General features: G+C 42.3%; 2 protein-coding genes across 2 annotated transcripts in view; both read right to left on the bottom strand.

The window, feature by feature from the left end:
* LOC120064248 (tyrosine-protein phosphatase non-receptor type 4-like) overlaps window positions 1–14607 on the bottom strand; it is a 103723-nt gene extending 89116 nt beyond the window's left edge. The window contains exon 1 of the mRNA XM_039014683.1: window positions 14203–14607. The gene's annotated coding sequence lies outside the window, so the exon portion shown is untranslated. The remainder of the gene's footprint in view (window positions 1–14202) is intronic.
* Window positions 14608–17480: 2873 nt separating this feature from the next.
* On the bottom strand, window positions 17481–19985 carry tmem177 (transmembrane protein 177). The gene is made up of 2 exons (XM_039014057.1): window positions 19831–19985; window positions 17481–18928 (listed from the first exon to the last, which is right to left on the bottom strand). Exon 2 carries the CDS (start codon window positions 18887–18889, stop codon window positions 17957–17959), a length of 933 nt encoding a protein of 310 aa, XP_038869985.1. The 5' UTR covers window positions 18890–18928; window positions 19831–19985; the 3' UTR covers window positions 17481–17956.
* Window positions 19986–23173: the final 3188 nt, after the last annotated feature.

Genomic DNA, 23173 nt, shown 5'->3' with positions numbered 1-23173 from the left:
CTGTAGCGGGAACGAGTCAGACTTGGCCCAGTGCTGAAATCACAGTCAGTAACCACAAGAATGTAACAGCTTCTGTTATTATCCCTGGAGGAGAAAATAACATGCTCTTCCCACTCCCTCACTATTACAGAATACATGAAATCTAAAAAACAGCCAGGTTTGTAGATGCTGACAGGAACAGTCCTATGAACTCTGAAAGAATAAAAGGAAGCATTATAGCTTCTACAATCAACAACCTTGAAAGCAGATGGAGCATGAGAGTGTACTATTCTGTGAAGTGGGGCAACTACCAAAGTTTATAAGCAAAGCTCGCAAGCACAAATACCCTACATACATTCTGTACAGAGAGACCATGGTTAGTGTTATTACAGGACCATAAATGCTTGCTCTCTTTTCCTCTCGTTTGGCTGTGAGCTAAGGGCGGGTTAGCCAAAGTAAAGGCAAGTCAAGCATGCATATTAACAGAGCAGAGTGCAGAAAGCATGTCTGTTGTCGGTATGGGAGGTGGTGCAGGGTTTTGTCTAGAAGGGTACAGCTTTTGTCAAAATTGTCTTTTCGTTGTAGGTTTTGGATTACTTACACAACAGAGCTAAAATGCAAAAAACCTACTTTTTACATCAAATTTGACAAATGCTGTATCCCATCTAGACATGACTGTGGTGCGAAGGGCGTTTCTCAAGCTTCCTCACGTGAACACATCCACTGGAACACCATGTCGATAGGAACTTGAAACTAGGTTCCCCACTCTCTGACACACGCACGCACACCTGACATTTTCACAGCCCCTGGCTACATTTGGCACCATCACCATAAATACATAGACTGAGGGAAGTTATGGAGAGAAGAAAATACTTTTCCAACAACTCTGCCTCTAGAACAGGTTGAACGTAGACATGAATTCAGGGTTCCAATGGAAGGGAGAAAGAAAACACGTGGAATTGAAGGAGAAAGCACTTAACGCACTACAGTCTTATTTTTGGATTGCAGCGTATCCTTATTTAATTTGGACATAGATTTTTGTTTCCTCTATGGGTGTCCAATCCAAATACACAGCGGATAAAAACTAAAAACAGTTCCTAAATTGCTTACATTCCAAAATGACTATGTTTGTCAACTGTCTACAGTTGAATGGTGTAGTATTTCAGTATACAGTTGAATGGTGTAGTATTTCAGTATACTCTTAACAGTGGCTGTCTAGAGTGGCATCAGCCCGAGGACTGGAACTCGTGGCATTTGAAGCTGTGCATCGATATGGTTAAGAGCTTGTCTTTAGTGGCTTAGGTTACACAAGCAGCACTGATTGAGAAACAGGATATACTCTGTTCTGAAGTCTCTCCATAACACCTCAGGGCCACCCTTACCCAATAAAGCGAAGGTAACTGAACTAAATGACGATCGCCCGTAACACTCACTTATGAAGTCATTATGAAGTGCTTTGAGAGGCTAGTTAAGGATCATATTACCTCCACCAGACCCGACACCCTAGACCCACTGCAATTTGCATACCAAGCCAATAGAGACACAGAGGATGATATTGCCATCACACTACACACTCTCCTTTCCCATCTGGACAAGAGGAATACCTACGTCAGAAAGTGGTTCATTGTCTACAACTCAGCCTTCAACACCATAGTACACTCCAAGTTCATAATTAATCGTGGGGCCCTGGGTCTGAACCCCGCCCTGTGCTACTGGGTCCTGGACTTCCTGACGGGCAGCCCCCCAGTTGGTGGAGGTAGGCAACAACACCTCCACTAAGCTAATCCTCAACACAGGGGCCCCACAAGGGTGCGTGCTCAGCCCCCTCCTGTACTCCCTGTTCACCCATGACTGCGTGGCAACGCACACCTCCAACTCAATCAAGTTTGCAGACAACACAACAGTGGTTGGCCTGATTGCCAACAACAAGACAGTCTAAAGGGAGGAGGTGAGGGCCCTGGCAGAGTGGGGCCAGGAAAATAACCTCTCTCAACATCAAGAGAAAACGAAGGAGCTGATACTGGACTTCAGGAAACAGCAGAGGGAGTACGCCCCATCCACATCGACTGGGCCGCAGTGGAAAAGCCAAAAAGTTTCAAGTTCCCCAGTGTACACATTAGAGGTCGACCGATTATGATTTTTCAACGCCGATACCGAGGTAAGTTGCTAGCTAGCATTAAACGTATCTTATAAAAAAACAATCAATCTTAACATAATCACTAGTTAACTACACATGGTTGATGATATTACTAGTTAATCTAGCTTGTCCTGCGTTGCATATAATCGATGCAGTGCCTGTTAATTTATCATTGAATCGCAGCCTACTTCGCCAAACGGGTGATATAACAAGCACATTCGCGGGAAAAAAGCACTGTCGTTGCACCAAATGTGTACCTAACCATACACATCAATGCCTTTCTTAAAATCAATACACAAGTAGATATTTTTAAACCTGTATATTTAGTTAATATTGCCTGCTAACATGAATTTATTTTAACTAGGAAAATTGTGTCACTTCTCTTGCGTTCTGTGCAAGCAGAGTCAGGGTATATGCAGCAGTTTGGGACGCCTTGCTCGTTTTGAACTGTGTGAAGACCATTTCTTCCTAACAAAGACCGTAATTAATTTGCCAGAATTGTACATAATTATGACATAACATTGAAGGTTGTGCAATGTAACAGCAAGAGGGGAACCCTGGCAAGAGGGGAACCTCTTGCCACAGCTCGCATTGATGTGCCATCCTGGATGAGCTGCACTACCTGAGCCACTTGTGTGGGTTGTAGACTCCGTCTCATGCTACCACTAGAGTGAAAGCACCGCCAGCATTCAAAAGTGACCAAAACATCAGCCAGGAAGCATAGGAACTGAGAAGTGGTCTGTGGTCACCACCTGCAGAACCACTCCTTTATTGGGGGTGTCTTGCTAATTGCCTATAATTTCCACCTTTTGTCTATTCCATTTGCACAACATCATGTGTAATTTATTGTCAATCAGTGTTGCTTCCTAAGTGGACAGTTTGATTTCACAGAAGTGTGATTGACTTGGAGTTACATTGTGTTGTTTAAGTGTTCCCTTTATTTTTTTGAGCAGTGTATATATAAATAAAAATCGGCCGATTAATCGGTATCGGCTTTTTTTGGTCTTCCAATAAAATCAGTATCGATATCAGCGTTGAAAAATCATAATCGGTCGACCTCTACCTACCTCACCTCTACCTCACAAACTTTTACCGATGCACCATTGAGAGCATCCTATTCGGGGTGTATCACCGCCTGGTACAGCAACTGCATCGCCCGCAACCGCAGGGCTCTCCAGACCACGGTGCGGTCTGCCCAACGCATCACTGGGGGCACACTGCCTGCCCGTCAGGATATCTACAGCTCCCTGTGTCACAGGAAGGCCAAAAAGATCATCAAGGACCTCAGCCAACCGAGCCACACCCTGCAATCATCCAGAAGGCCAGTGCATCAAAGCTGGGACCAAGAGACAGCTTCTATCTCAAGGCCATGTTAAATATCAATAGCCGGCCTCCACCTAGTTCCCTGCCCTGAACTAGTCACCGTCAATATGTGGCTACCACCCGGTTATTCAACCCTGCACCTTAGAGGCTGCTAACCCTATGTACATAGACTTGGAAACTGGTCACTTCAATAATGTGTACATACTGTTTTATGCATTTCATATGATATAATGTATTCTAGTCAAGGCCATCCTATTCAACTATTGCTATACTATTCTAGCCTATGTATTCTTCAGATATACTACATATTCTATCCACATATGGTCCAAATTGTCTATACATCCTATCCCACACAATCTGGACTCCGACATTGCCCGTCCTAATATTTCTATATTTCTTAATTACATTATTTTACTTTTAGATGTGAGTATTGTTGTGTATTGTTAGATATTACTGCACTGTTGGAGCTAGGAACACAAGCATTGCGCTACACATGCAACATCTGCTAAATGTGTATGCGACCAATAAAATTTGATTTGATTTGAGGAGTGTGGGGGGCTGGGTTAGTGCTATCCAGGATCCTTGGGACTTGCCTACCCTAAACCTTATAAATTTCAACTTCAAATGGGGTGTCGTCAGAGTTGGGACGTCCCAAGGACTCTGTTTAGACTTTTCCTACTGGGTTGGAGAGAAAGGAGAGGGCAAGTCACAACAAGCACAGCAGTAGATATGAGCAAAATGTAGCGCAATAGCAACATGCCAGAGATGTCAGAGGTTGGATGGGTGCGCTATAGAAGAGGAGGCCTGTGTTTTTTTTTTTTTAAGGGAAGACTGTCTTAATTTCAATACAGGGGAAATGCAGTCACAGGTTTGCCATTAGAAGAGTAGAGAGCATTGCCTAGATTCTTTAGGCATCAAAGTGAAGGAAGGACCATGATCTGACCTCCGGTTTGTAAACACTGGTAAACCTGCTCTGGAACAAACAGCGATAAGGGTTCATACACCTAGCTGAAACAAAGGGCCCTTACACCACAACCTTTAGAATCAGCCAAATCCAATCTGAACCGTTTGAAGTCTTTAACAAGGTTTGCAAATGTAAAGTTCTCTTCCTAACATATTCAGAACCATTGCTGTTGCTGCACAAAACTCCACCTGAGTTTTCCCTGGACAGTTCCCTGTGTGTATTCTGTCCTTTATTTTGACAAAGTCCGGCTGTTTTTAGGACATCAAACATGTGACATCAAAGTATTCACACCCCTTGACTTATTCCACATTTTGATGTGCTACATGATGACCAAACCGTCTCCGAGCGTGTATCCGGTTGCACATACTGAGTTTGTCTATCTCCACCAGACGCGGTCAGGACACGCAGGTTATTATCAAAAACCCTGAACCAACAATGATCATTCTTTTGAGGACAGGTCGAAACACATATGAAACATTCTTGGACATTTAGATATCTAGCTTGCTGTTGCTAGCTAATTTGTCCTGGGATATAAGCATTGGGTTGTTATTTTACCTGAAATGCACAAGGTTCTTTTATTTGCTGGACTTTTGTAGAATTTTGAGTCACACAAAATCGTGTGTTCTCTACTGCGACAATTAATCCACAGATAAAATGGGAAACCTAGTTAGGTTCTAGTAATCTCTCCTCATTCAGTCTTCTTCAGTGGATGGCAACCAACTTTAAGTTACATTACAGCCACCAACTGGACAGGTGTGTGGACCTATTTCATCTTTCAATCACCCACATGGGTATATGCTCTTAAAAACCAATGAGGAGATGGGAGAGGCGGGACTTGTAGCACGTTCTATAAATTCTATTTTAGCGCATGGCTACACAGATGCTTGTTGACTCACACGAGCATTTCAGATGAAATTATTGAATAACATGTATGTGTACATTTATTTTGCAATGCTCGTGCAAACAATGCGGGAGGTGTGGTCAGCATGTTACAAAGTGGGATCAAAATGAATTTAATTGTAATGTTTTGTCAACGGGGCGGCAGGTAGCCTAGTGGTTAGAGCGTTGGACTAGTAACCGAAAGGTTGCAAGATCAAATCCCCAAGCTGATAAGGTAAAAATCTGTTGTTCTGCCCCTGAACAAGGCAGTTAATCCACTGTTCCTAGGCTGTCATTGTAAATAAGAATTTGTTCTTAACTGACTTGCCTAGTTAAATAAAAGGTTAAAAAAAAGAGCTACACAAAACACTAATGTAAAAGTGGAAGAAAAATTCTAACATTTGTCAAATATTTATGAAAAATAAAACACCAACACTCATATACCTTGATTAGATAAGTATTCACACCCTTGAGTCAATACTATGAAGAAGCACCATTGGTAGCGATTACAGCTGTGAGTCTTTCCGGGTAAGTCTCAAAGAGATTTCCACACCTGGATTGTGCAGCATTTGCACATTATTCTTCAAGTGCTCAAATTTGTTGGTGATCATTGCTAGACAACCATCATGTTGGCCTAACCTAGCACACAATGTCTGCTGTGTGGATCTATTTTGAAGTTTCAAAGGAAGATAACAAAAAGGCCATATGCAACGTTTGTGAAAGTGATAACTTTCAATACCACAAACCTAATTACTCATTTGAAGTGCATCACCCCCAGATGTTCAGAGACTACTTAGAACAAAAGCAGAAATAAACTACACGCAAACTTCCAACAATTAAACAAGTTCAAGTCAAGCAGTCATTTGAAAGAGTAAGACCCTTTCAGCGAAATACATTAACGCCAAGATAATAGAATTCATTGCCCTTGACAATCAACCAATCTCTGTTGTGGATGATGTTGGTTTTTGCCGACTGGTCGAGCACCTCGAGCCTCGGTACACACTACCAAGTAGGCGCTATTTGTCAGAGGTTGCCCTACTGGAGTAACACAGTATTGTTGAAACGCACATCCATGAGCTACTTGCTATGGGCGTCACTGCTATTAGCTTCACGACTGACATTTGGACCAGCGATGTCAGCCCCGTGAGCCTGCTGAGACTGACAGCACAGTGGGTCGACGAGGATTTCGTACTGAGGAAAGCCGTATTGCATGCTCAAGAATGTGCTGGTTCTTATACCTCTGCTGCCATTTCAAATGGCATTTGAGAACATGTTTGAAACATGAACACACTCCTAGCCCCATTCGAACAACTGACTGGAGAAATAAGCTCATCAACTGCGTCTGCAGCAGACGTGATACCCTCTGTCATGGCATTGAAACGCCTGCTCAACAAAACTGCCGACACAGACAGTGGGGTTAAAACTTGCAAAAGTACTCCACAAGAGCCTGTGAACAAGCGATTCGGTGACATTCTCTCTGAGCCTCTATACTGTGTCGCCACCATGTTCGATGCTAGGTACAAGGACCGCTACTTCGAAGCAGATAAGAAACAGGGTTTACGTGAAATGTTTCATACACAGCTGGACAAGATGGAAATGGACACAGTGACAGTGCGCACCGAGGAAGAGAGGCTACAGACAGAGCTGAAACTTCACTGCTTGACATGTATGATGAAATCCTGGTTGAGAATGAAATGACTGAACAAATGAACAACGAAACAGCACAGCAAGTAAGTGAAAGAAATATGTTTTGATTATGTTTTACTGGTAATAGGGACATACGTAAATGCCAACAAAATAACTTTTTGGTCAGTGTGGTGTGGTGTGTGTGTGTGTAACCTGTATTTAACTAGGCAAATCAGTTAAGAACAAATTGACGGCATACCACCGCCAAACCCGGACCAATTGTGCGCCGCCCGACTCCCAATCACTGCTGGATGTGATACAGCCTGGAACCAGGGACTGTAGTGACTAGAGGTCGACCGATTAATCGGAATGGCCGATTAATTAGGGCCGATTTCAAGTTTTCATAACAATCGGAAATTGGTAATTTTGGACGCCGTTTTTTATTTATTTTTAACACCTTTATTTAACGAGGCAAATCAGTTAAGAACACATTCTTATTTTCAATGACAGCCTAGGAACGGTGGGTTAACTGCCTTGTTCAGGGGCAGAACGACAGATTTTTACCTTGTCAGCTCAGGGATTCAATCTTGCAACCTTACGGTTAACTAGTCCAACGCTCTAACCACCTGCCTCACGAGGAGCACGCCTGTTACGCAAATGCAGTAAGAAGCCAAGGTAAGTTGCTAGCTAGCATTAAACTTATCTTATAAAAAACAATCAATCAATCATAATCACTAGTTATAACTAAACATGGTTGATGATATTACTAGTTTATCTAGCGTGTCCTGCGTTGCATATAATCGATGCAGTGTGCATTCGCGAAAAAGGACTGTCGTTGCTCCAACGTGTACCTAACGATAAACATCAATGCCATAAAATCAATACACAGAAGTATATCTTTTTAAACCTGCATATTTAGCTAAAAGAAATCCAGGTTAGCAGGCAATATTAACCAGGTGAAATTGTATCACTTCTCTTGCGTTCATTGCACGCAGAGTCAGGGTATATGCAACAGTTTGGGCCGCCTGGCTCATTGCGAACTAATTTGCCAGAATTTTACATAATTATGACATAACATTGAAGGTTGTGCAATGTAACGGGAATATTTAGACTTATGGATGCCACCCGTTAGATAAAATACGTAACGGTTCCGTATTTCACTGAAAGAATAAACGTTTTGTTTTCGAGATGATAGTTTTCGGATTCGACCATATTAATGACCTAAGGCTCGTATTTCTGTGTGTTATTATGTTATAGTTAAGTCTATGATTTGATAGAGCAGTCTGACTGAGCGATGGTAGGCACCAGCAGGCTCGTAAGCATTCATTCAACAGCACTTTCGTGCGTTTGCCAGCAGCTCTTCGCAATGCTTCAAGCATTGCGCTGTTTATGACTTCAAGCCTATCAACTCCCGAGATTAGGCTGGTGTAACTGATGTGAAATGGCTAGCTAGTTAGCGGGGTGTGCGCTAATAGCGTTTCAAACGTCACTCGCTCTGAGACTTGGAGTAGTTGTTCCCCTTGCTCTGCATGGGTAACGCTGCTTCGAGGGTGGCTGTTGTCGATGTGTTCCTGGTTCGAGCCCAGGTAGCGGCGAGGAGAGGGATGGAAGCTATACTGTTACACTGGCAATACTAAAGTGCCTATAAGAACATCCAATAGTCAAAGGTATATGAAATACAAATCGTAGAGAGAGAAATAGTCCTATAATTCCTATAATAACTACAACCTAAAACTCATGTTAAAAGGGACCACCAGCTTTCATATCTTCTCATGTTCTGAGCAAGGAACTTAAACGTTAGCTTTCTTACATGGCACATATTGCACTTTTACTTTCTTCTCCAACACTTTGTTTTTGCATTATTTAAACCAAATTGAACATGTTTCATTATTTATTTGAGGCTAAATTGATTTTATTGATGTATTATATTAAGTTAAAATAAGTGTTCATTCAGTATTGTTGTAATTGTCATTATTACCATTTTTTTTAAAAATTAAAATAAAAAAAAATCGTCATCGGCTTTTTTGGTCCTCCAATAATCGGTATCGGCGTTGAAAAATTATAATCGGTCGACCTCTAGTAGTGATGCCTCTTGCACTGAGATGCAGTGCCTTAGACCACTGTGTCCATGTGTGTGTGTGTGTGTGTGTGTGTGTGTGTGTGTGTGTGTGTGTGTGTGTGTGTGTGTGTTAACTATTTAACAGTACTAGAATGCTTAAAAGGCTACTAAAATGTAAAATAGCACTATCATTTTTTTTGTCAAGGAAAATATTGGATATCGGTATCGGCCAAAAATGTAATATCGGTGCATCCCTAGCTGTAACGTAACAAAATGTGGAAAAAGTGAAGGGGTCTGAATACCTTCCGAATGCACTGTAAGCTGCATCTCAAATGGCACCCTATTCCCTATGTAGTAATGCATTACTTTTGACCAGGGCCCATAGGATGTCATTTGGGAAGCCGCCAAAGCCTGCTATCCAACTCAATGTTGATATACAGCACAAAGGCTTCAGAAAGAGGAACCACCCTCTATAAATCAAGTCTAAGCTGAACCATGTTCTGTGGTCTCTTTTCATGTGGAATATCATGGCTACACTTCATCTTTGCTTTCTGATGCACAATAACAGAAATGGAAGAAAGCTCCTCCTCACTCTATTTATGTTTTCATACGCATGGATGGTGACATGCCCTCTTCTTCCCCGTTGTTAGTCCATTAATAGGCCCTAACCCTCCCTATACAGTAATCACCACAGATCATGCTAATCCTTTAATGTTCGTACCTGTTATTTTCTAAGCCACAGCAAACTCAGCCATGACCCAGAGCACCGCTATGCTACGGCAGGCAGCCCCCAGGGCCCGTAATCTCTTAATCTGACCTGGATGATGTGAGGATGTTTGAGTCACACTGTCCGTAGTGCCCAATATGAACCCTCACAGCTGGAGCAGATCACCTTCCTATGGTCTAGCAGTGGGCAGTGTACTGGGCGTAGCTGGGCAACAGGCATCGCCAACATGCTCAGTAGAACCACTGGATGGAGGTTGACTAAAACTGTCTATTCACTATGAAATAGTGCAATACCGTCTCCAACAAGCACACACAGATTCTAACACACTGTATCCAATCTAGGCAAACAGAACAGTCTATCTTTCAGGGCTGGACTTTAACACAAAGGGTGTGCCAGATTGGGCCTTCCCACAGCTGGCAATGGCAATCACACACACGTGGATTTTTATAGGTGATTCATTGTGTCATCTATTTCATCTCATTCTCTCGATTCCCTACTGGTGGTGTATCAGTCATGAGGCAATCCTCTCTTGTCCCAGTGGTGCACCCTAAATAATCATTGGCTGGGAATAGAAGTGCAAATCCATGGTAACGGAATTACGCTGAGACTCAGATTTTTCCCTTTACAATGTACCTTTCCACTGAACATTTTACAAAAACACATTTACAGGAATAATGTTGCAGCTCAAGTTTGGTAACCTTAAAACAGTGAGATTTAACCACAGAGATCCTATTAAATTCAAAATTCTATGGATTTTACCATAATTCTGTTACCAAACTTGATTTATTGTGTAAATTATTTGAAGTAGTCATTGTGTTGTATGGTTTGTTAAACTTTTAAATCAATGTTTTGTTCGGCATACATCTTAAAGTGAAAAATAGGAGTCTAGGAGTAATTCCATTTGCGTGGAATTACCCCTCTGTAAATCAAGTCTAAAGCTAACCATGTTCTGTGGTAATTCCTTTACTGTGGAATTGCTCTGAACTAAATGCTGCATCTCCAACAATATAATCACAAATGTTCAACCTGGGAGTAGGTGCACTGAGCAGGTTCAATTCAGTTGACAGCAGGTGGTCAGAAGCTCCTACAGTTTGTCTCTCCCTCTCTCTACCACACTTTTCAACAACTTAAATCTGTACAACAGGTGAGTAACCAATAACATCATTAACATGCAGCTAAAATTCTATTTCATCTGATTTGTTATGCATCTGTCCAGCGCAAAAGAGACAACAGGCCTGTGAACTAACAATAGGTTCTGAATGAAAGGACTGGTTGAACCTTTCCACCCTACCACGCCTGTGTTTTAGAGCATAAAGCTGTTACACTATGCTCCAATTAGGACCTTTGATTAATGTGAAGCCTACCATCGTCTGCCCTGGAGAATGGGGTTCTGTTAATTGTATATGTCTGAGAGGTTTTTTGTTGTTGTTGGTAAAAGGGTCTTTCTATTCTGGTCCCTCTTCCAAGAATTAAGTAGCTGATTTTGGGAAATGGGAAGGATAAAGAGTTAAAGCCAGTTGTGGATTTAACTTTGTTATATCAGTAATTAATGTTTCATTTCAAGGCACAGTGTAGTCCAGTACAAACAGGAGTGTGTAGAACCAGCTGTCACTCATCCCTCTGTGGACTGTCGCTTAGCTGATGAATACCCTTCATTTAGCTGGCAATCCAGTGATCATCACAGAGTTAGGAAGCGAAAAGATTAGCCAAAACACATTTGATTCTGAGATGTGAGGCTGTGAGAGATGGGAGTATAAACACAGCTGTGTTTTGCCTTTTAGAGATTTGCTGAAACGGGTGTGATATCCGGCCGGCCGACCCGACGGCCACTTCGTTATGGATTGCCACACAGGCTGTCTCTGCAAGGGGTGCTGACAGGGTGTGCTGCACACATGACAACACTGCTGTAACACCCAGCGCAAGCATGTAGCTTTCATTGCAGGGCTAACTAAACAGAAAGTGTCAGAGCTAAGAGCTGTCTCCTGTTAGCCTGCCTCCTCTTGTCTCAAACAGAGGTGGACCTGAGCCAAGTCAACACAGCTGTCAATCTTGGAGCTGCTGCCTTCTCAGAGTAGCTTACCTGGGTTGAAATGTATTGACTGATTGGTGTAGTTAGATCATCCACTAGACTAGGGATTGTCTAAGAGAACATGGCATACGATCACAGGTTTATCTCATCCCCAACCTATAGCTGTATTTTCACGTATGATAAACTAAAACAAGGATGAGAATGGCATTCCCATTGCAGGCATTCCCAAAACCATTGTGTGAGCATACAAATTCTGCCTCTAGCTTTGTTACTGTCATCCCAGCAGTAATGTTAGCCAACCTCATTGTAGATTAGCTAGCTGTGTCCCATCAATCTCCCTGTGGATTCGTCCATGCTCATGTTAGCAGGTGTAGTCTATCCCAATTATACCCGCACCTGGGACCCTCTCTCCCCCTCCTCCCACTCTACCCCCAGTCCCAATACCCCACCCACACTCCACTTCAAATCCAGGGATGCCTAGTTCCGGTACACAACCTATTAAGCCATGGCTCTCGCCACCGGCCATTTTTCGATTACCAGCTGGGTCCCCATAAAAGGTTTTATTCTAGTGTACACAGAGGCATCTCTGCTGACACAGACAGTCACAGTCTCTTATGGCTTCTTTACACAACACTACTTTGACGACACAAACTAGGTCCAGGATACATCTCTTTAAGAGGGCTAACTAACTCTCTTTAAGAGATGTATCCCACACAACATATCTACACCACATACACCCCTCTGAGTGGTACAGTTTAACGACAACAGCTCTCCCACACCACATGTCCATGCAAGAATTACCTTAATGCCAATAGACAGACATCATTTTTGCTCTGTTAGCCAAATGTAATGAAAGGCTTTTAAAATATCCACACAATTGAGAATCATTGCATTAATCAAGTGTGCACCACTATGTGCACCACTATGTGCAATATGGATTAGATGAGAACTTCCTGTATAGTTTGAATTTCTTTGTCTATATAATATGTTTTTTTAAGGTATGATAATAGCTCCACACATGAAGCAGGAATGTGGCATTGGCCACACCACATCCAAGGCTAGCATAAACAAAAACGTTGTAAATCTGATGTTGAACAGAGATAGACCTCACTAGACATATTTTACTAATGTAAATCCACCCTTTGGCATGAGTCTGATTTCTCTCTGAATCCTGGACGTGATCTCCTTAGGATTTTGTGAAGCAAAGTAGCAATCTATGGGGGCCTTGTTAGATTAATGAAATGAGGACAGGAAAAATACAGAGGTCCTCTTTGGACTACAAAGCAGCCCGTCATTCAGCGTGTAAGGGAGGAATAGGTTCGATTGAATGAGATTCGGGGACCTGAGAAAGCCAACCAGTACACATTTGCGAAAAGTGAGAGGTCCGGTCTTGTGATGTAGACTATCATTCATTCAGGCAGAACTCGGACAATAAAACATAAACAAATTATTGATGTGGAATTCAATTTGCTTTCACGTAGTGACATGTTCGAGCTCGCAGGCTGAAATCAGTCCAGGTACGCTCTCGATGCGCTTCCACAAACATTAATGGGGCATGTCTGACGATTAAGTAATTGTAAACGCTGACCACATTAGCTAGCTACATAATTTAATTATGTCCAAATTCAGAAAATACAGATTAACCATCGATTTACTCATTTGAAAACGGCCCTCAGTAATGTCAGAAGGAAGGAAACCCTTGACGAATGCTTGTAACGTTAGTTCTCCCTAATGTTGTTTCAAAATGACCAACAAGAAAGTGACAGGATTGATACAGCTGTCAGTACAACGCAACTGCAACCTGGTTGAACAGTTGTGAGTGATCACATACTGTACTGTCTTTGGTGATAGTGGGCCATGCGGATACAGTAACTGGATGCTAATTATGACAATTTAGGCTCTGTTGTAGGCTATTTTAGAATGGGTTAATTTAGTTAGCATCATAACTAATTTAGCTAGCTGCGTAATTCAAATATAAATATCTGCAACAGTAGATGCCTAACTAGCTACAGTAGCTAGTTCCAACATGATCCAGAATTGGATTAGCTAAATACTGTTAGCTTGCTATTCTCCTTCCATAATCTGTCAAATTTGAGCTGGTTAAATCTAACGTTAGCTGAAGTCTTGTGAATACCTTTAACGTTACAGTGAGATAGTAACGTTACAGTAACAGTAGTGAACAGTTTATTTTCATCATTTCCAATAAAAACCCAAAGGCATTGGACGCGAGTATAGGACAGTTCAAAAGTGCAACTAGAAAAGTTCGCAAAACATTTAGCTATATCTTGGTTGGGTTTATGGACAGCAAAAGTTACCTAGCAATTTAGCTAGCTAACGTTAGCTAGCTACTTCATTCCCATCTAACGTTAACTTACTGTACAGTAACTAACAAGCTGCATTACTTTTCAGTACAATGTGGTTCTAAGGAGTAACGTTCTCGCTTAGCTAGGTACTGTAGCTAGTTGGTCAAATATCTTACCGTCATAAACAGTTCCAGAGGCGTCCAGTTTTTAAGGAATATGGTTTTCTTACAGCGGGAAATGAGTTTAGGGTGAGGGACTGAAAATCCAAGTTCAGTTCACCCGCTGGGAACTCCGACAAAACCTCATTTTTATCACTCCGATCCTTCAGCTTCATACATTCAACTGTCTGCGGGCCCTTTACTAGTTCGAATATGCGACTAGCTCGGCGACGAATAATCCACACACAACATACAGCAACCATTGGCTACAGCGAACCAGCAGGCATCTCAGACCGAGTGAATGATATTTACAATTCCTTTGATTTGTAAATGAGAGGGTATGAGCGACATAAATGTTGGGGGAAAAAGTGTATTCCGGATTGCCGAATAGCGTCTCTGACTTTCTCAGCGGAGTCCGTTGTCAATGCACGCTCACTGCAGCAGAGGCAACAGCATAGCAACGTACCGGCGCAATCTCCGTAGCGCCACCAGTGCACTGGGGTGGAGTCACAGGACAGGGAGGCGTGGTTTTAATTTGTTAAATCGCGAGTGAGCATTCCTGTAATTTTTCCACTACTTTTCATGCCATGTTATTGGTATTTTGCCGGTTTTATAGATTTACCGAATGTATTGTGAGAACTGTGGCATCACCTTAGAACATTGTGCAGCCAAGGTCACTGAAATCTAAAAGCAACAGTGTGGAGTAGAATACCGGTAGTCAGTGGCGAGGAAACGACACCATTGCCTCAGTTAATTTTAGCCACAGGATATGCAATATTCCATTGTTGGTCAGAATTAGCCTAAATTAGTTTGTTATTGTCCTAAATTCAGGAAATATCTAGGCCTGTGACTGTGAATGAACTATATTAACAATACACCACTGTGGGTTAGGCCAGACAATGCGACTATAGAGTAGAATGTAAATTTGGGCTGTGGCGACATCATGTGGTCCAAACAAGAACAGTACTACCCCCTTAATTCCATATCACTGCGACCAATGATGGGGCAAGTATGGGTACCTACATACTTGGAGTGTCTGAAAGTGGGCTTTGCAAAATAACTGGATGGGTCAACAGTGATGGGTGCAGTAGAATCAATGGTTGGATCAACAGCGATGGGTGCAACGTCAAGTCTCCATTATTGGTTAGACAGGCCATAACCAGGTGCACTGCGGGTCAACTTAAATTAAATATTTAATGTTAACTTAATGTTAATATAGCAGGTTAAGAGAACTAACGTGGCGTAGCAGTTTAGAATAATTAACGTGTCCAGTTAGGAAAAGGGTTAGGATAATTATTGTGGCAGGTTAGGATAATTAACTTGGCAGGTTAGGAGAATGGTTCGGAAAAGGGTTAGGCTTAGCTAAAATGCTATAGTTGTCCATAATCGACTTGTCGTGCATCCAAATCAGCCAGCAAAATGGTCTTAAGTGGTAACAAATCTGCCCAATTAGCTGATTTGATTTCCATACACCTACACTACATGACAAAAAGTATGAGGACACCTGCTCGTCGAACATCTCATACCTAAATCATGGGCATTAATATGGAGTTGGTCCCCCCTTTGCGGCTACAACAGCCTCCACTCTTCTGGGAAGGCTTTCCACTATAAGTTGGAACATTGCTACGGGGACTTGCTTCCATTCAGCCACAGAGTATTAGGGAGGTCGGGCACTGATGTTGGGCTATTAGACCTGGCTGGCAGTCGGCATTCCAATTCATCACTAAGGTGTTCGATGGAGTTGAGGTCAGGGTTCTGTGCAGGCTAGTCAAGTTCTTCCACACCGATCTTGACAAACCATTTCTGTATGGACCTCGCTTTGTGCATGGGGGCATTTTCATGTTGAAACAGGAAAGGCCCTTCCCCAAACTGTTTTGTTTTTCGCTTCCCCAAGCGCAGAATCGTCTAGAATGTCATTGTATGCTGTAGCATTAAGATTTCCCTTCACTGGAACGAAGGGGCCTAGCCCGAACCATGAAAAACAGCCCCAGATCATCATTCCTCCTCCACCAAACTTTACAGTTGGCACTATGCATTGGGGCAGGTAGCGTTCTCCTGACATCTGCCAAACCCAGATTTGTCCGTCGGACTGCCAGATGGTGAAGCGCGATTCATCACTCCAGAGAACACTGTTTCCACTGCTCCAGAGTCCAATGGCGGTGAGCTTCACACCACTCCAGCCGACGCTTGGCATTACACATGGCGAGCCGTTGTTACTCCTAGACGTTTCCACGTCACAATATCAGCACTTACAGTTGACATGACAGCTCTAGCAGGGCAGAAATTTGACGAACTGACTTGTTGGAAAGGTGCCATCCAATGACGGCGCCACGCTGAAAGTCACAGAGCTCTGCAGTAAGGCCATTCTACTGCCAATGTTTGTCTTTGGAGATTGCATGGCTGTGTGCTCCATTTTATACACCTGTCAGCAACTGGTGTGGCTGAAATAGCCGAATCCACTAACTTGAAGGGGTGTCCACATACTTTTGTATATATAGTGTACTTCTCTTGATCCTCCCACTTCTGTTGACAATCCATGTATGCAGTTAGCAATGACTGATGTGGTGATGAAAATGATTTTCTCTCATACTGGTGAAGTGGTATGTAAAAAACTGAGAATATATTTTAAAAGATAAATGCTATTTGCATGTGATTTTTTTAAACTATGAATTGTAGAGTATCTATTGTCACAAATTAGTGGTACCCCATGTCATCTCCACCCAGTCTGTGGGTACCATTGGTGGTAGCCCAGTACAGTGCTGTAATTAGTTTCTGTGGAGAACGGCCCAATCACATTTCCATGGAAGTTGGGTGGAGAATTGTCATTTTCCTAAACAAGTTTTCCGTTGCATAAAATTATTGGAGTTTTTTGTAATCACAAACACAGGCATTCGTATATAGCCCATGAGAGCCTCACTATCAAAGCTAAAAAGATGCTGTCAATTGCTGTGACTAGTGTGGATTTTGTTCTGGCTCTTTGATTTAGACCGAGATAAAGTGCCATTGAGATGCACCTTCATTTGACAATGCTATTAGTCTCTAGGTTCAGTTTTGCTCCGCAGTAGTCACTCTGTCACAACGTTAATTACTTGGTTCTTTTTGTAGAACGCCACAGGGCTTCAGACGTGTGAGATGTGATTAAAAAACTAGATTAAGTTTCCAATTTCATATGCAGACAACTGCTAAATGTGGAGACTCGGGAGATTAAGATCTGTATCACCAAGCAAATTGCTTTAAAAAGATGGGTTCATTAAAACCAAACTGATTCTTGATTCCCTTCACGCACACACACTCTCTCTCACACAATAGCCAAAGGCTATTTATTTGTTGTGGTTAAACATTCACAACAATTTCATCTCACACAAGTCAGCTGCACACGTTTAAACATTATAACATACATTTTGTCAAATTGGTAATGTTATGAAATATTTGTATTGTGCCTTGCCCTGATGTATTTTACAACACAAAAGTGCAGGTTCACCATGTAGACCAATTTTAGGCAAATTTGTGCTCAAATTGAGGTCACTGATAAAGAAACGATAGTATCAAGGTCAAGTATAACTGTCATTATTCAGGCAATGTTACATGTGGTTGAAATGTCCTTTTTCCTCACAGTAATTGTGATTTCATAAATAATACCTGCTGGAAAACTAGAACAAACAGCAGTGGGCTTCTAGTCTCGTGTCAGACTTTACAAGTAGCTGGCCAGAGGTCAAAGCTCACGTGATATTTGGTTCTTGGTGCGGAGATTACTGGGCGACCAATGTCCTTTTTAGGCCTTCTCTTCCTTGAGTAGGCCCACAATGCCGTCCCTCCTGGAGGTGTAAGGAGCGTGCTTCAGTCTTAGCAGGTGAGCAGGGAACAGGTTGCCACTGGGCGCGTACATCTCCTCCCCCTTCTGGCCCATCAGCGAACGTAGCGTCTTGTTCCGGGAGAGGATCTTGTTGTAGAACTCCACCCCTCCCTTGGCATAGATCTTGGACAGGCCTGCAGCACGGCGGTCTGATTTGTAGTCCAGCCATTGGCTGACAGCGTCGGAAGTCAGGAAGTAAGACACAGCGCCAAGGCCGAGCGCCACTACATTCACTACGCCCCTGAAGATCACAGGCCCAGCGTGGAGCCTGAAGATCTGCTTCAGGGTCACCGAGTAGACCATCACTCCGGCCAAGCAGAATGGAGCTACAGCCGCATTCAGCACAGGCCCGCCCACCTCAAGACGAGCTACCTCCCTCGCCACGGCAAACTTCTGAGCCTCTGGGGAGAACACTAGAGCATCTTTCAGGGCCGTGCCGATGACACTGTCCCACTCCACCTTCTCGCCATTGATGAGTATGGTGCGGTTGGTGATGCCAGCCGGGTCGTCCAGCGTGCTGTTGAAGTTGGCAGGGATGCCAATCTGGGCACCGGAGGGAAGCCAGGGTACGCCAGCCCCAACAGGGTGGAAGCCAAACGACGCGAAGGCACTATAACCATCAGGGGCGCCCACATCAGAATCCTTCAGCACCTGTTTGAAGACACTCTCCAGCTTCTCAGAAAGGCTGGCTGGTTCTCCTTTGTTCCAGGCCTGATACAGCTTCCTATAAGTGTTCTCTGGGAATAAGTGGTAGAACATTTGGGCCGCAAACACCCCACTGCACCCAGCGATGAGCAGCGGCGTCCGGTACTTCTGTACCATCACGGCATACTTCAGAAAAGGAGACGCCATGGTCGTAATCTGTTAGACACAGACTTCAGAGGGATGGATCTGCAGAAACAGAATTATAACATTAATGGTTTTATATCTGACAAAGCAGGTTTGACCTGACTGAATGAGTTGTGACAAAATACTGTCGGTGAATAGGCCTACTCTTGTTTTAGGAATAACAAATATATACTCTCCAGTGTTTCCCCTAGGATTTTTTCCCCAGCAGTGGTGGCAAGGGTGGGGGGTTAAATGAATATAGGGCCACCGCTGCTAAATGAATACAGGGAAAACAATGCTCTCTGTGAAGTTGGGGAACCATGAGGACTGGACTGTTTTTATTCTACTGTGATTGCATACAACACATTCTCATAGCGATGTGTTGAGAATGTATGGGGTCCTAGAATTCATCCAGACCACCTGAACTTGACAACAGTGACAACAGTGCATAGTGTAATAAAGGCGGCAGGTAGCCTAGCGGTTAAGAGCCAGTAATCGATAGGTCGCTGGTTCAAATCCCAGAGCAGACTAATGTGTAGGCCGTCATTGTAAATAAGAATTTGTCCTTAACTGACTTGCCTAGTTAAATAAAAAGTTACACGGTTGAACAATTGGTCGATGTGCCCTTGAGCAAAGTACTTAGCCAACCTTAATCGCTCTGGATAAACGCGTCTGCTGAAAATGTAACAAGAAAGTCTCACACTAATGTTCCAATTGGCAAATATGTTATCCTGTTGGTCAAATCCAAAATGCAATGGAGACGTGTGCAACTAGAAGCAAGATTATTATGTTAGCTGGCTGGCTAACGTTAGTTGGTTAGCATAACCAGCACAGCCATCTCAATAAAATAACGATAGCTGTGCATGACTGCCAGGCAAGTGAAGCAATACTAACACTAACAGCTTGAAAACACACACTGAACCAACAGGTAATGTTGCGTTTCATAAAACGTTTGAATAACTCACATGCCATGGACATCTATGTAAGGGCAACTGGACTAAAAGGGTCGTCACTAATTCCCACAGCCACAAAGTCATACACCCCGCCTATTTCTACAATTTCACTTCTTAAAATTGATTTTAAACCTAATCTTAACCCTAAACTCAACCACGCTGCTAACCTTAAATTAACACAAAAAAGCAAATTTTATTTTTCATAAATTTGTAAGATATAGACATTTTGACTTTGTTGCTGTGCTATATAGTGGAAACCGGTTATTACGAAGGCAACAACGCCGTAAAGCAACTGTTATTACGACCGTTTTACGTTAATGTCTAGTCACTATGTTAATCAGTGACAAGCGCGTCAATCTGTTTACGCTGTAAGAATATCAAACACTGCATAGTGGGTTAAAGTAGTTTATTTTTAATGCATTCATGTTTTGCTATCGTAGTCTGCTGGAATAGATTCATATACGTGTCACGCTATTCACTTGACCACAAGGGGGCATACTCTACTTTACAGCTGCTTCAAATATGTACAAAGCAAAGGTACAGTATCAGCTTATTAGACCTCTGAAGGAAGGAGGCATTTGTAAAGTGTTCTAATATAGGGGCTATTTTACCGCTGCTTGAAATAAGTGCAAAGCAAAGGCACAGTATCAGCCTATTAGATATCACCGAAGGAAGGAGGGAGGCATTTGTAAAGTGTTCTAATAGGGGCTGTTATAAATAACACATATTACTATATTTAGTGTGTGTGTGTGTGTGTGTGTGTGTGTGTGTGTGTGTGTGTGTGTGTGTGTGTGTGTGTGTGTGTGTGTGTGTGTGTGTGTGTGTCACAGAGAAAATGCAAAAACCCCTGTCACAATGATATCAAAGTTCCATCCCCTCTATTTGTCTCACATTTTCAAAGTCATAGCCTGATATGAATCATTTAGCTTTCCAGGCTCCCATATCACTGTTGTTCCCTGTTCTCCTCCAGACTGTTGCTGGAGCTGTGGGCGTGATGGGTAGAGAATGCTTGATTACCAACCGGCTCTTTTCTCTTTTTTTTCTGGGGATTTACCAACGTAATGCATCTGGGTAATTACAGTGTGCATAGCACACTTCTCATGCATTATTACTGCCAGACGCACATTGATCAGTGTAGGAATGTGTGTTCACACCCTGAGCTGTAATGATGTGCTCAATAAATGTCCAAAATGTCTGCGAGCTGTTATGAAATGTTTATGGTGTTGTTGGAGTATGCAGGAGATGCAAATTAAATGTAACTAGGTGGATGTGATGCAAGGAACGTACATTACTTAGTCGGCACATTCGCTATACTTACACAACATTTTTTGTGACAAAACCATCAGTAAACCTAGAGTTGAAAATGCCATGGAAACCCATTTAACTTGTATTTTTTATTCGCTACATGGGAATTTGACCCCAAAAGTTATTATCTGCACTACGTATGTATGCACAGACTATCTGCAACAAGTACATTTGATGGAAGCACAACTCTGATGGGAACATGCACAAGGGTTTCCCTTAGCCTAGGCTAATTGCGGCATTTGGCCAATAAAAAAATGAAAAGCCAATAAATAAAATTGTAGCAAGCCAAATTGTTCAGGAGAGACTGTCTATCATAGCTTATACCCAGAATTCGTGCTTCGGCACAATTCTCTCATGCCTTGCGAGCACGTGAGCCTCCAGCTTAGGACAGAGCAAGCGAGAGAGGAGCCTTTGCCTAGGCCACTGTTGATTGTGAAGATGGAAGCTTTTTTCATTGAATTAAAACAGAAGTTAGAGTAAAAAGAGCATGCCTGTAGTGAAAAGCCTATAAGGGGAATTTAGTATGTTTTAATATTGTAGTGGAAGATGAGAAGAACGTTGGCATTGCCAAATTCCAGGCTACTGTGCAATTTTGGAACTTACATTTATTTATAATTATTTGTTATATCATTATTATTATTGTATATCATTGTTATTATTGTAAGACTATTTATTAATCAAACCCAGATTTTTAAATATGCAAAACCTGTTTTGTTTAATTCTGTTGAGACATTTCATTGGCTAAATTAAATTTGATCTGTCTTTTTAATTGTGTGCTCCATGTTTAGTTTAAGATGGGTGATTAGTAGGTCTGTATAAATAATATTAGCCTATTTCGGTCACTTGTTGGGTAGGGTAGGCAGTTGCCTTTGATGGTAACTGCTACAATATAACCTGTTCAGAACTTTTGCGAAGGTTTAAACCATATTTAATTCTGTTGAGCCATTCTCTTTGTCCAATTTAAGTTCCAACTGTAATGCTGTTTTCCACAATATAATAGCTTGCTCATAAATAACCTTACTTTTGATATTACCATAATAAAGTTTAGAAACGTTTGTCAAGGTGTGGTGTGGCGTGGCTATTATTTAGCTTTAGCTACTGCAAGCCTATGATACTGTCTAAACACTGAACAAAAATCTAAATGCAACATGTAAAGTGTTGGTCCCATGTTTCATGAGCTGAAATAAAAGATCCCAGAAATCTTCCATACACACAAAAAGCTTATACCTCTCAACTTTTGTGCACAAATTTGTTTACATCCCTGTTAGTGAGCATTTCTCCTTTGACAAGAGAATCCATCCACCTGACAGGTGTGGCAATAAAAGGCCACTCTAAAATGTGCAGTTTTGTCACACAACACAATGCCATAGACGTCTCAAGTTTTGAGGGAGCGTGCAATTGGCATGCTGACTGCAGGAATGTCCACCAGAGCTTTTGCCAGAGAATTGAATGTTAATTTCTCTACCATAAGCTGCCTCCAATGTAATTTTAGAGAAAGTACATTCAACCGGCCTCACAACCGCAGACCACATGTAACCACGGCAGCACAGGACATCCACATCCGGCTTCTTCACCTGCGGGATCGTCTGAGACCAGCCAGCCAGACAGCAGATGAAACTGTGGAGTATTTATGTCTGTGATAAAGCCCCTTTGTGGGGAAAACCTAATTCTGCCTGGCCCCCAAGTGGGTGGGCCTATGCCCTCCCAGGCCCACCCATGGCTGCGCACCTGCCCATTCAGCATTCATGTGAAATCCAAAGATTAGGGCCCAATGAATTTATTTCAATTGACTGATTTCCTTATCTGAACTGTAACTCAGTAAAATTGTTGCATTTTGCATTTACATTTTTGTTCAGTATAGATAATAATTGTACATGAAGTACAATTGATGGGACTTGCTTTAACACTTTAAAAGTATTTTTGTGGTAGTGGTAGATGTTTAAAAAGTTTTACTTTACTATTTAAAGCAAAGCAGTTTTAAAGTATGTATGGTTTAGAAAAACATTATAGTAGTGATAGTGTCTGCAGTAGTAATGGTGGTGACTGGTTA

The sequence above is a fragment of the Salvelinus namaycush genome, chromosome 19 (assembly GCF_016432855.1).
Source record: "Salvelinus namaycush isolate Seneca chromosome 19, SaNama_1.0, whole genome shotgun sequence".
In the NCBI taxonomy this organism is placed as follows: domain Eukaryota; kingdom Metazoa; phylum Chordata; class Actinopteri; order Salmoniformes; family Salmonidae; genus Salvelinus; species Salvelinus namaycush.
The sequence above is the reverse complement of the archived record's forward strand: the minus strand, read 5'-3'. Positions and strand labels throughout refer to the sequence as shown.

Bases quoted from the DNA above. Each gene is read 5' to 3' on its own strand.
- tmem177 (XM_039014057.1), bottom strand. From the start codon at position 18,889: ATGGCGTCTCCTTTTCTGAAGTATGCCGTGATGGTACAGAAGTACCGG.